Source organism: Elgaria multicarinata, chromosome 3 (assembly GCF_023053635.1).
Source record: "Elgaria multicarinata webbii isolate HBS135686 ecotype San Diego chromosome 3, rElgMul1.1.pri, whole genome shotgun sequence".
Lineage (NCBI taxonomy): Eukaryota > Metazoa > Chordata > Lepidosauria > Squamata > Anguidae > Elgaria > Elgaria multicarinata.
The window spans coordinates 170690063-170703353 of record NC_086173.1 but is presented as its reverse complement, the minus strand read 5'-3'; the positions used below and the strand labels follow the sequence as shown (position 1 = coordinate 170703353).

Genomic DNA, 13291 nt, shown 5'->3' with positions numbered 1-13291 from the left:
AACCCATCACTGACCAATTTGTGTGACACTCAGCTACTTTGCAGAGTGTCACACAAACATGTTTTTTCTCCAGATTTGCACTTGTAGCCAGAATCACACAGAGGGTTAGGAAATGAGATCATTCTTCCCCTTATAATTATTGAAAGTGTGGCGACTGATTCATCTTCTTTCTAAAGCTCAGTAGCCTCATGTGGCGCAGAGCGGTAAAGCAGCAGTTTCTGCAGCTGAAACTCTCCCCAAGGCCTGAGTTTGATCCCAGCGGAAGCTGGTCTCAGGCAGCCGGCTCGGGTCGACTCAGCCTTCCATCCTCCCGAGGTCGGTAAAATGAGTACCCAGTTAGCTGGGGGAAAGGTAATAATGGCTGGGGAAGGTAACGGCAAACCACCCCGCTATAAGGCCTGCCAAGAAAACGTCAGCGAAAGCTGGCGTCCCTCCAAGAGTCAGTAATGACTCAGTGCTTGCACGAGAGGTTCCTTTCCTTTCCTTCTAAAGCTCAAGGGGATTTCCTGAAGACCACTTCTGGGACCAATAATATGAACATCAGAATCAAGAGCAACATGATGTAATGTCTTGTAACAAGCCTAAAAGTATTAGTGAATTAATACTTCCTGTGCGACTGGGAAGCCGTAGATAGGTGGGGGGATGGAACTTTGTCAGTGAGAGATTTAATATCATCCCAGGTGAATCTGTAGCAATGGATGGATTCCTGGTGTGAGTAAAGTCCCTGCAGCCCTCGTCTTGCCAGAGGGTTTGGTAACTGGATATGTCATGGAGAGCAGTTACAAAGGAGGTGACTGTACCAGGCATATCCAACTTGTGACGCTGCTGTTACTTCTTCCCCGTGCAGTCTGTGGGGTGCTGATGGCAAAATGCCCCCTGAATTTAGCAAGCGATCAATCTGACCCATTTAATTTTTACCAATCAGGAGACTATCTCATTAGCGGGATGGTATCGACCACAAGTGCCATATTCCTACCCAACAAGTTCTCTGAGCCTCCCTCTACTAGACTTTTCTTGTAAGTAGTTACGTAGTGATGGATTTATTGTGAATCTTGCCGATTCTGATTTCATATCCTCTAAGGGCGGAGCTACCCTAGTCTTATAACGTTGTTGCTGTGCATTTGTAACGTTGCTGTCTGTTTCGGTTTTGATCATCACAGGGCACACTATGGGAATGTAGAATTGAGGGGAGAGATGATAGAAGGAGGGCCAGGATCTCTTCTCGATCATCCCAGAGTGCAGGACATGGAATAACGGGCTCAAGTTGCAGGAAGCCAGATTCCGACTGGACATCACGAAAAACCTTCTGACTGTTAGAGCAGTATGGCAATGGAACCAGTGACCTAGGGAGGTGGTGGGCTCTCCCACACTAGAGGCCTTCAAGAGGCAGCTGGACAGCCATCTGTCAGGGATGCTTTAGGCTGGATTCCTGCATTGAGCAGGGGGTTGGCCTCGATGGCCTTATAGGGCCCTTCCAACTCAGCTATTCTATGATTCTATATCCAACTTGTGATGCTGCTGTTGCTTCTTCCCCATGCCATCTGTGGGGTGCTGATGGCAAAATGCCCCCTGAATTTAGCAAACGATTGATGTGACCCATTTCATTATTACTGATCCGGAGACTACCTCATTAGTGGGATCACATCTCCCACAAGTGCCATATTCCCAATCAACAACTTCTCCTACATTCCCCGTACTCAACTTCAGCGTGATTGTGCTGTGACAGGTTTATTGTAATTTCTGCCGATTCCAATTTCCCGTGCTTTCATTGTTCTTTTTCCTACCCTATGCCCCCTTTTAATACTCCTACCCATTTTCACACTATTTTGATTTTGGCAGAAGATTTAGGGGTTGCTTGAACATTGATAAAAACATATGGGAAGTAGCACTAGCAGAAAAAACTGACTCAAAAGTTACGTATAGCAAAAGGACAAAAACACTCAGATACGTTTGCTGCTCAGTGGGGGACTTTTATTACATATATGAATACAGATAGTAATACACATCTAGTCACAAAAAGCCTTAAGGAATATTTGATTCTCTTAAGATATCATCATTCCTTTAAACACAGTGCCCATGCTTATATTGGCATGTGTTAGATCCCCTTAAGATTTTTCTTATATCTTTCATGATCATGTTTTGTACTAAATCTCCATTTGTTGTTTGAATTACTGCGGAATATGGTTTTGGGTTTTTTCTCTCCTACTTTTGCTTTTCTTTTGTTTCTCTCTTTGCACGTGTATATATTTTCTTGGTCATTTTCATTGTATTTCATGTATACTGCCAATAAAATATTATTTAAAAACAAACAAGTGATTTATTGTACTCTCATGACTGGCCACTCACGAATATTTGCAGGTCTTTTACACGACATCACAAATGGCCAGGACATCTCCGGCCAGGACATCTCACGACATCTCCCTTCCAAATTCAGCCATGAAAAGAACCACTGTTCAAGTAGTAACATCCTGAAAAGAGTGAGAACTTCCACCTCTAGATGGCGCTGTCACAGTGGAAGTGAATGGAGCATGCTTAGAGGGGAAGTATCCAATTCAAACCATGTGGTGAACCCTTCCGCCCATGTAATGCAGCCTATAACAATTGCACCAAAAAGCAGGAAGAACAAACGTTCCGGGTAAGCAACGTGATTTCCTTTTAATATAGACACACCCCTTTCCCCACCAACAAACCTTATATGCTATGAAGCTTTCTTAGGTAGAAGCTTAGAGAAAGAACACGACGTGCTGCATCCCTTTACATCCCAAGCTCAACCAAGGCCAAATAATAAAACAGAGCTGAGAGAGGAGACCTAAGGGGGAATGAAGGAACGCGACATGCAAACCACAGCCAGGCTGAGCAGAGGAGAATGGAGCAGGGCAGCTCGAGTCAAATGTGATGGAGCAGAGCAGCCCAGGAAGGAACTGAACTGAAAACTAACCATGGCTTCTCTTTTAAGAATAAAGAAAATACAAAAGAAGTAAGTAGGGAAGCTGATATTTGAAGTTCTTGCAAAATTGCTGGGTGCAGCAGGAATTCTGCTTTGCATACTTTGGGAGGAAGTTCTCAACCTTGAACCTGTGCTTTGGCATTGATGTTTTCCTTTTCACCTGTACTTAAAAGGTGCATCTATACATTATTTATTTATTTTATATGATTTTAATCAGTTTTATGTATTTTATAGTATTTTTGTATACCGCCCCATAGCCGAACCTCTCTGGTCGGTTTACAAAAGTTAAAAACAGTAAACATTAAAAACAAATATAAGAAATGTAAAAATATAAAAAGCATAAAAACAACAGTATTAAAATTCATTGCTGTGGTGTCTGCCTTCTGGGAATACATTTATGTTGATAAAGGTGAGGCTTTTGACAGAAGCTTTTTCCACACTCCGTACACAGAATTGGTTTTTCACCTCTGTGGATTCTTTGATGTATAGTAAGGGTGAACATACGACCGAAGCTTTTCCCACACACCACACATTTGTATGGTTTCTCCCCTGTGTGGGTTCTTTGATGTCTACTCAAGGTCCCACTACGGCCGAAGCTTTCCCCACATTCCATGCATTTATATGGCTTCTCTCCTGTGTGGGTTCTTTCATGTGTGAAGAGAGTTCTACTGTCACAGAAGCCTTTTCCACACTCAAAACATTTATATGGTCTCTCTTTTGTGTGAATTCTTTGATGGACATTAAGGTTACTACTATTGCAGAAACCCTTTCCGCACTCTATGCATTTATACGGTTTTTCCCCCGAGTGAGTTCTTTGATGTATGTTAAGGGCCCACCGATCACTGAAGCTGTTCCCACACTGTGTGCATTTATACGGTTTATTCTCTGCGTGGCTACTTTGATGTCGTGCAAGGTGATGCATTCGGCCAAAGGCTTTTCCACACACCAGGCATTCGTACGGTTTCTCCCCTGCGTGGATCCTACTGTGTCTCTTTAAGGCTGATTTACTTAATATTTTCCCACAGTCTGGACACTCTTCCTTTTCCTTTCCTTTGAAGCCTTCATGTGGGATCAGGAGATGGTGGCCATCAGCCCCATGAGAAGAGGAGGCTTTTCTGTTCCTCTTCTTTGACTTACTTCTCATGCCCCCTCGGGGTCCCCTTCGACTTCCACGCCTCCCTTTTTGCCCTTTGTGTGTGCTTGCTTGCAATGATATCTCAGGTGGCTTCCCATAATTCTCATTGTCTTGTGCAGCACCTGCTTTGAGGGAACACACCAAAAAACGAGATGTTTCCATTAGGACTTCATGGGATAAACCAAGGACAGATTTTGTAAACCGTCCAGAGAGCTTCGGCTATTGGGCGGTATAGAAATGCAATAAATAAATAAATGTGGACATGTTCGTGCATGCCGCCGCCCGTGGACACAGGATCTTTTAGGCCAAAAGGGCCATGCGCGTGGGTGCGTCTATAAGACGCAACTTTGTAGCCGATTCCTTCAAAGAGCCGTAGCATTGCTACTGCAAAGCAGAACCGATAAATACAGACAACAGGAGGGAGCACAGGCCGTCTGGTTGGAAAAACACAGCGACATGCAGCCATCAAGCCCGGTCTCTGCCCTGTGTTCATCTGCTTACCATGGATCGGGGGAAAAACACAACTGGGCTTGGATCCGTCCCCAAGCAGAGCCCACTGGGCATAACCTAAACTGAGGCCATCGCTGCCAGACGCAGGAACTACATGGCAACCTCGGAGCAAGAGCAAAAAACGCAGTAAAACCACACCGTGAAAAAGCGCAGTTTCAGGGGTAAAAGCCTGCCGTAGCTGCGAGTTGGTGACTGCATCATATAAACCACGCAGCACCACTGTGCAACTATGATGAGGTAAACAGACTGTATAGACACGTTGCCTGGATTATTAGAATCCGTGCGTGTATTTCTTCACTTAGGTGTCTATTTTTTATGCTGAGTAAGGCAAATGTCCTCTCCTAGGCACCCACTCAATTCTCAGACAAGAAACAGTCCCATCACACACATTTAAGCAGATACCTGTTGATGTCTCCTCTTCCTCAGAACCACGGACAAATGGATCTTCTCCATCTTCCAGCCGGGAGATGAGGTCAGGTTTGGGCATTTCTTTCAAAGGAAGGAGGCAGGAGAGTTACTTCTCACTGCAAAATATTCCGGCCTTCCAAATCCACCCATAAATAACGCCCCCTCCCCAAAGCCACGAACAGTGAAAGGCAAGGACTTACATTTCCTGCCAAGTAACAGGAAGACTCAATAAGATCTACATTTGGGTCTTCTGAACAGGGGCTCACATGGCGGCTAGACTTTAAGAAGCACACTCTGGCTTCCGATTTGTTTCTGGGCACAATTCAAAGGGCTGGTTTTGATTTACAAATCCTTAAACAACTTAGGGACAGTTCAGCTGAAGGACCCCCTCCTCCCATAAAAACCTGACTGAAATTTATCATCATCATCAGAGTAGAGAGGCTAGTTTAGCAGGTTTTAGGGACAGGGCCTTTTGGGTAGCAGCACCAGGATTATGGAACTCCATGTGAGGTTTGGTTCTCTTGTTACTGTGTTTTACATGGGGAGCCAACCGTGTCCTGTTCCATTAGTCTTTTTGCTGCTGCTTGAGGTTTTATCTCACTCTATATTTTTAATTTAAACTGTATTCTTGGGATTTGATTTGATTTGATTTGTGGTCGCACGCCTGTGTTTTATGGTATTATTACTCACCCCTGGGCACCTAATGTTGAACAAAGAGGATAATATCCCGACCAATAAAAACCAAATATAAACACAAGATGAGGACAGTCTGCAAATATTACACATGAATAACAATGATGAAACGACAAGGTGTATATGCAAATTTATAAAACACAGTGTAAAATTGCACGCCAAAAGATGAAAGCAACAGATATGCTTAAAAGGCTACAAAATGTATGAGAATACAGTAGTGTACGGCTTATTACTAGAGATCTACCACACTGATTTTGCTCATTTTTGTTTTAAACTGAAGCTTGAGCTATGTGGATGTGCAGAAAAAATTGTAACATCAAAAAGGTTCAAAGCTTGAGCTTTGGGTATCTCAGGAAGGGAAATGGGAAGGGTTGAGACAAAAGGGAGGTGAATGCATATACCCCCACACTATGCATGTAATTAGAGTTGCTGTACTTCCCGGAAAACCGGGAATGTCCCGATTTCCAGGAGATTCTGAAATGTCCCAACCGGCTGGGCAAGAATCCTGGATTCCTGGTCCAGCTGGCCGGAGAAATTCTGACCTCCAAAATGGTGTCTTGAGCCTGCTTAGAGGAGTGGCAGCAGCAAAGAAAAAGACAACCAACCCGGTGCTTTTTCCAGAGCATCACTGCTCCTCCACAGGGTCATCTGAGTCACTCACCGAGACTCACCTTATTGCACCTGTGGCTGCATAGAGGAGGAACAACAGCGAAGGAATGGCGCACGTGCTCTCCTCAGGCTCCCTGAGTCCCAGGCAATGCAAAGGAGTTTGGTGAGCTTGGCTGGTTGTGGTCAGACCTTTAGGGTATTTATTTATTTATTTATTTATTTATTTATTTATTACATTTTTATACCGCCCAATAGCCGAAGCTCTCTGGGCGGCTCTCTGGGTAAGCGTGGGGCAGAGCTGCCGGGTTATTTATGGGGGAAGGGAGTTTTGTGGGGGACAGGAGGGAGGGAGCGAGTGGGGGACGAGGGAGTGAAGGAGAGGAAAAGAGAGAGGGGAGAAAGGAACGAAAAGTCACTCCCTGAAAAAATTGCTCTTCAAAAATCCACCTCTGGATTTGGGTTGCAAGCCTCAAATCTGTTACTTGGAATTAAGTTGCAGTGAATTTAAGATGTCTGGTTTTACAGTTGTTGATGTTTTAATTGAAAAATTGGGCTTTGCAAAAATTGGGCTTTCCCTAGACCTTTACATATTGCTCGTTTTTAAAAAATAATAATAATAATACACACACACCCCACCCACCCAAATTGTCCCGGTTTAGTGGATTCAGAATACGGCAACCCTGCATGTAATGTAACATGTGACACACAGCTCTCCTAGAGCGGCATACCCTCCTTTTGCTGCTCTTGCCAGAGAACTCTGTAGCCAGTGGGAAAAGTCCACTCAGTGCAACGAGAAACTCTACAGAGCCCACCACACAATACACAACATAATAGTTGTGCATTATGCACAGCGTGGGCATTCAGCGTGGAGTGTTTTCTAAAACAAAATCCACCGTTGGGTGGAGTTTTCCCACCAGGCAACACATTTCTCAATGGTGGTGTAAAAACTCCACCGTGGAGTTCTAAAGCCACCATAGAGAAAATTGTTGTCTGAGCTGGGCCAGTGTGTGTCGATGCACATGTAAGAATCTTTACTCCTGTGAGCTCTTAGTGTGCTGGGCCAGTGAAGGGCCAGGCACAGAGTGATGAAAATGTTGATGAAGAAAAGTCAGTCGGGAAGAATCAGAGGAAGAGAAGTAGAGGAAACAGAGCTGAAAGGCCACCAGAACAAGAAGAGAGAGAGAGAGAAATCTTACATCACATGTTTTTGACCTCAAACTTCAGGAAACGGTAAATGGTCTTTTTAAAAGGAACAAGAGCAGACCTATTTTTCATCCCATCTTTCCCAATCTCCTAGGCCTTGTGGTGACACAAGATTTGAACGAGTTTAGAGAGAATTGAAAAACAAATAAAACCTAACGGGAAAACAATAGGTACAAATAGAATCAATGTGTACCTCAACTAATTAATAATATACAACATTTATTCAGACAGGCAGATTGAGTGTCTATCCCGTTTGAAGTCTCTGATTACAAAGGTGATCTCTGAATTTTGGACATTCTTCAGACATTATCTCTGTAGCAATACCTTTCCCCTGGACCTTCAGGTGTGCAATTTTAAGCTATGTTTCATGATTCACCTTGCGATTTTATCCTTCTTATCCACATGTAAAATTTGCACATTGTCCAGACCTTGTGCTTTTATCATCCCTGAGCACTTGTTAGCCAGAAAGTGCTATTAAGTGTGTAAGTTTATTACATAAATAAGAAAAGGATTTATTTATGTCCTTATTACATCATCTGCTTTTAAAGAGAACTGGGGCTACAGGAGGAAAACCATGAAGGGATTACGATCAAAGCGACACCCTTTGCAAGCACCATGTTTCCAAACCTTGCACTTTTCAAAATAGCATTCTTACAACTGATACAGCAACCTCGGAACATAAGAAGAGCCCTGCTGGTCCAGACCGTGGGTCCATCTGGTCCAGCATCGAGAAAGTCCTTACCTAGAAAAGCCAAATTCTGGTAATTTTCCAACATGACCTCCTCGTACAGAGCTCTTTGGCCTTGATCCAGGAGAACCCACTCCCTGTAGGTGAAATACACAGCCACCTCCTCAAAGTTCACCAGATCCTGAAAGGAGAAGGGAGGGAAATCCCTGCTCAGAAACCATTTTCCGTACACACTTCCTCCACATTCACAGTTGCTCCCAGTTTGAAAGAGTATCATAGAATCATAGAATAGCAGAGTTGGAAGGGGCCTTCAAGGCCATCGAGTCCAACCTCCTGCTCAATGCAGGAATCCACCCTAAAGCATCCCTGACAGATGGTTGTCCGGCTGCCTCTTGAAGGCCTCTACTGTGGGAGAGCCCACAACCTCCCTAGGTCACTGGTTCTATTGTCGTACTGGTAACAGGTAGGTTTGAGTGTGCTTATTTCTCATTTTTGCAGGATTCAAGACTTTGGATAGCATCCAGTATTAGTCCTACTTAGAGTAGACCCATTGAAATGAATGGGATTGAAATGAGTTTTCACTAACATATTTCCTTTCAAGTGTAAGAGAGTAGAGTTCATAACTTTCTTACTCGATCACCTCAAGAACATCAGAAGAGCCCGGAGGCTGGATGAGACCAACGGTCCAACTAGTCCAGCACGCTGTGCACACAGGGGCCGACCACCTGTTGACCATGGTGATGCCTATTGAGGGCAGAGGACTAATCAAGGCAGACAGTCTCCTCAATGGGTTGTTGATTTGGGAAGGATGTGGTTTGCAAGGAGCGAGTCTTTTTAATAACAATAACAATAACAACAACAACAACAACAACAACAACAATAATGTCTTTTTTCTTGCTTGTGGTGGTTTTTCTAGACAGACATAAGGGGCTTTGCCAGGTCATGCTGTCTTAACTGATTTTCCTGACAATTAAGCATGTTTTAAGTCTGACTGCTTTCTGGACGTTGGTGTGGATGTAGTTTGGTAGGCCCAGTTTCTGAAGGTTTTTGGTATAGTTTTTTGATGTGATGCCAGTGACTGATTTGTCTAACAGAATAATTAACTTCCATGGCCAGTGGTGTATACTTTTGTATCTCTTCCTCTACAACTTAGAATTATCATCTTCATCACCATCATCATCATCATCATCATCATCGGTGTGTGTTTTAAAACTAAGTGAAATCTTAACTTATTTATTTATTTATTTATTTATTACATTTCTATACCGCCCAATAGCCGGAGCTCTCTGGGTGGTTCACAAAAATTAAAAACATCCAAAGTATAAAACAACAATATAAAACCATAATATAAAATACAATATAAAAGCTCAACCAGATAAAAACAGGAGCAATGCAAAATTACAAATTTAAAACACCAAGTTAAATTTGCTTTATTTAATGCCTAAACACCTACACATCCTGCGGCATCAAAAGTAAAGAAGCATATACTCTCAGACCACCGCCTACATTGGTGCGCGCGCACACACACAACCTCAATGTCCCCTCCCTTACCTGAAACGGCAGCACAAAAGCTCTTTCCTCTGAGGCCATTGCAATGCCTGTTGGGAAGACAAAAGGGGGTGTAAACTATGACACAGCTTCGACTTTGTGCGGATATTGCCACTGTATGTTTAGGGCGCAACTCAGCAGCTGACAATCATCCAATGCAGGGGGGCTGCAGCGTGGAGGCGATCTTAGCCTCCAATCTCCAGAACACTCTGAATTTTAGCTAGATGGGCGATTTTCGCTAGTTGGGTGATTTTCGCTAGATGGGCGATTTTGCCAGTCCAGAGGCTTCAGGGAGGAGGAAGGAAGGAGACTGGGGAATGCTGAGGATTGCTCCTAGTCCCACATCCCCAGTATTCTCTCCCCCTCCCTGCCCCCAGGAACGCCTCCTTTCCCCCAAAATCCCTCCCCCGTTCTGTTTTGTGAGCCCAGAGAGGTAGCCACCACGGTTCTCTCTGCACCAACTACAAGGGAGAGAGGGCGGGGAGCGCGGTGTCCTGGCTAGCAGTTCAGAGACAGACACACAAGCTTCGGGCTAGTTAATGGAAAAATCCTATGTCCCCTCATGATGCTGTCTAGGGAACATAGGATTGCTCCCTTAGTTGTCATATTTGGCTTTCATGGCTTTCACTATTATAAACTGCCTCAGTTTTTCAGGAATGATAAAATGGATTGCATAAATATATTTCATTCACTTTCCCCTGTGATTTTTCTTCAAGTTCCATTTGGCCTGAGGTGCTCAAGCTCAAAATCACATAATGTCTAGGCTCAAAATATCTCTCCAACCCTCTCCCTAATTTCTTCTAGTCTGTTCTCTTGCCTCCCCTTTACTGTGAATGCAGGTATCTTGGTCCACGCCCATAAAAACTCACACAAACACACCCAGAGTTGCAACAGCCGGCATTTGATAGCACTAGAAAAAAAATACAGAATAGAGAAAGAAGAGCCATGCTGGATCAGACCACCTAGTCCAGCACTCTGTTCACACCATGGCCAACCAGCTGTTGACCAGGAACCTATAAGACAGCCGGTGTGGTGTGGTGGCTAAAGTGTCAGAATGGGAGTCGGGAGATCTGGGTTCTAGTCCCCACTCGGCCATGGAAACCCACTGGGTGACTTGGGGCCAGTCACAGACTCTCAGCCCAGCCTGCCTCACAGGGTTGCTGTTCTAAGGCTAAATTGGAGAGGAGGAAGAGAATTATGCATGCCGCTTTGGGTTCTTTGGAGGAAAAAAGGTGGGATACAAATGCAGTAATAAATAAAACAATGAAAAGAAGCACACAAGTGCAACAGCACCCTCCCACCAACCCATGTTCCCCAGCAACTGGTGCACACAGGCTTACTGCCTCAAATACTGTAGACAGAACACAACCATCAGGGCTAGTAGCCATGGATAGCCTTCGCCTCCAGGAATTTATCCAAGCCCCTTTTAAAGCCATCCAAATGGGAGGCCATCACTACATCTTGTGGCAGTGAGTTCCATAATTTAACTATGCACTATGTGAAGAAGTCCTTCCTTTTATTTGTCCTGGATCTCTCACCAATACAGCTTCATGGGATAATGACCCCTTTGGGTTCTAGTATTATGAGAGAGGGAAACCCATTGTTTCACTTTCTTCCAAGTGAAACAATCCCTTCCCTCTTAGGGGAGACGCTCCAGCCCCTTGATCATTTCAGCTGCACTTTTAGCAGCTCTCCAATTTTATTTTATTTTTGAAGTGCGGTGGCCAAAATGGTACACAACATTCCAGGTGTGTTCTCACCGTAGATTTGTATAAAAGCAGTATGATCCTCCCAGAGTGCAGGACACGGAATAACGGGCTCAAGTTAAAGGAAGCCAGATTCCAGCTGGACATCAGGAAAAACTTCCTGACTGTTAGAGCAGTACAACAATGGAATCAGTTACCTAGGGAGGTTGTGGGCTCTCCCACACTAGAGGCCTTCAAGAGGCAGCTGGACAAGCATCTGTCGGGGATGCTTTAGGGTGGATTCTTGCACTGAGCAGGGGGTTGGACTCGATGGCCTTGTAGGCCCCTTCCAACTCTGCTATTCTATGATTCTATGATTCTAAGGAGACTCGTACGCCGATGTATGAGGGCAGAATCTGATTTATTGTATATGTAGTGTAGTTATATAGATCTTTTCTCCCCTTTTCTCTCCCCCCATCTCTTATGTGGAGCCATTTTCTTTATCACCTTGCTCCTGTGTGAGGCCAGAGGTAAACAAGACGTTTGCTAGGGGTAAACAAGACGTTTGTTCCTGCGTGATAAGAAAGGAACAAAGGAACGTGATAAGAGAGGAATGTGTTAAGCAATGGCAGGGGGGGGGGGGGGTCGGACCCGTGATCCCACAGGCAGTGTGCTGCCTTCAGAAAACCCAGATCTGCCTCAGCCCTACAATATCGGCACTGCAAATTTAGAGGAAAAAGTGCCGTGTTCTTGCTAACGAAGGACAGGGGATGCTATGAAAGCCAGACGTGCGAGCTGAAAACGGACCCAGCTCATGCATTAACCGTTCCAGCATGCTGCATGGGGGTGGGGAGGGGGGCACAGTGCCAGGAGCGACCCCCACCCTCCCCAAATGCCAAACGGGGTTATAGGCTGTTCGTTTTGGTCAGCGATGGGTCGTCCTACCTGGGATGGTTTTCAAAGCGGGTTGGATGACTTCCTGGAGGAAGAGGAGGCTATCAGTGGCTACTAGCCCTGATGGTTGGGTGTTACTTCCAGTATCCGAGGCAGTGAGCCTACGTGCACCAGTTGCTGGGGAACATGGGCGGGAGGGTGCGGTTGCACAATATCCAGCTGGGTGGCCACTATGTGCACAGAGGGAGGGGTGGAGGCTGGTGACTCCGATTCCGACGGGGCCGTGAATCCTTTCGGAGATTCAGTCGGAAACCCAAAATAGGTTCGGCGCCTTAGAGAGGTGCTTGAGAGTTCTGGCTGTTTCTGACCCAAACCCAGAATGGACGCACAGCCCCACTGAAACCGGAGCCACCAGCTTCCAGCCTCCTACCTACTTTTCCCAGGGGAGGAGGAGCTGGGGAGGCTTTTCCTTCTCTTCTCCCAAACCTCCCCCCCCCCAAAAAAAAGGTAAACCCCAACCTCCCGCTACCCCCCACCCCACGCCAGTGTTTCTCTCTTGGTCTGTCCTGCCGTGCTGCAAGCCATGTGGTCTTGCCTTCCTGGAAGATGGCATGGGCTGGGCTCAGTACTATCTACCTTTTCCCTTTAAAAATAAATCAACCCCCCTTCCTTAAAAAACCCACCAACCCCAGTTCATTAACCATTGCGTGGCTGAGTGGCAGAATCCCCCTCCCACCTCCGACCTTTTCCCACCTGCCTTGTCTGCAAAGTTGCAATTCTCAGAACTCTACGGAACTGCGTCGATACTTCCGGCTCCTGAGCGCCTCCTTGTTGAGCGCCCAATGCCAAGGGATGGGGAGTGGGGCACTATAGAGCTATGGCTGATAGAGCAGCTCCTCTCTCAGGCAAGCACTTGAGTCATTGCTGACTCCTAGAGGGACGCCTGCTTTCACTGTTGTTTTCTTGTCAGA

General features: G+C 45.4%; 1 protein-coding gene and 1 pseudogene across 2 annotated transcripts; both read right to left on the bottom strand.

Moving 5' to 3' along the window:
- LOC134396312 (zinc finger protein 420-like) overlaps window positions 1–13291 on the bottom strand; it is a 106054-nt pseudogene that overhangs the window by 62475 nt on the left and 30288 nt on the right.
- Window positions 2081–13097, bottom strand: LOC134396424 (zinc finger protein 239-like). 2 transcript variants are annotated; one of them, XM_063122925.1, is made up of 5 exons: window positions 13074–13097; window positions 9745–9791; window positions 8248–8374; window positions 4995–5081; window positions 2081–4207 (listed from the first exon to the last, which is right to left on the bottom strand). In XM_063122925.1, exons 2-5 carry the CDS (start codon window positions 9781–9783, stop codon window positions 3309–3311), a joined length of 1152 nt encoding a protein of 383 aa, XP_062978995.1. In that variant the 5' UTR covers window positions 9784–9791; window positions 13074–13097; the 3' UTR covers window positions 2081–3308. The 2 variants fall into 2 exon arrangements, with proteins under 2 accessions (XP_062978995.1, XP_062978996.1); XM_063122926.1 differs by lacking the exon at window positions 13074–13097 and adding an exon at window positions 13022–13038.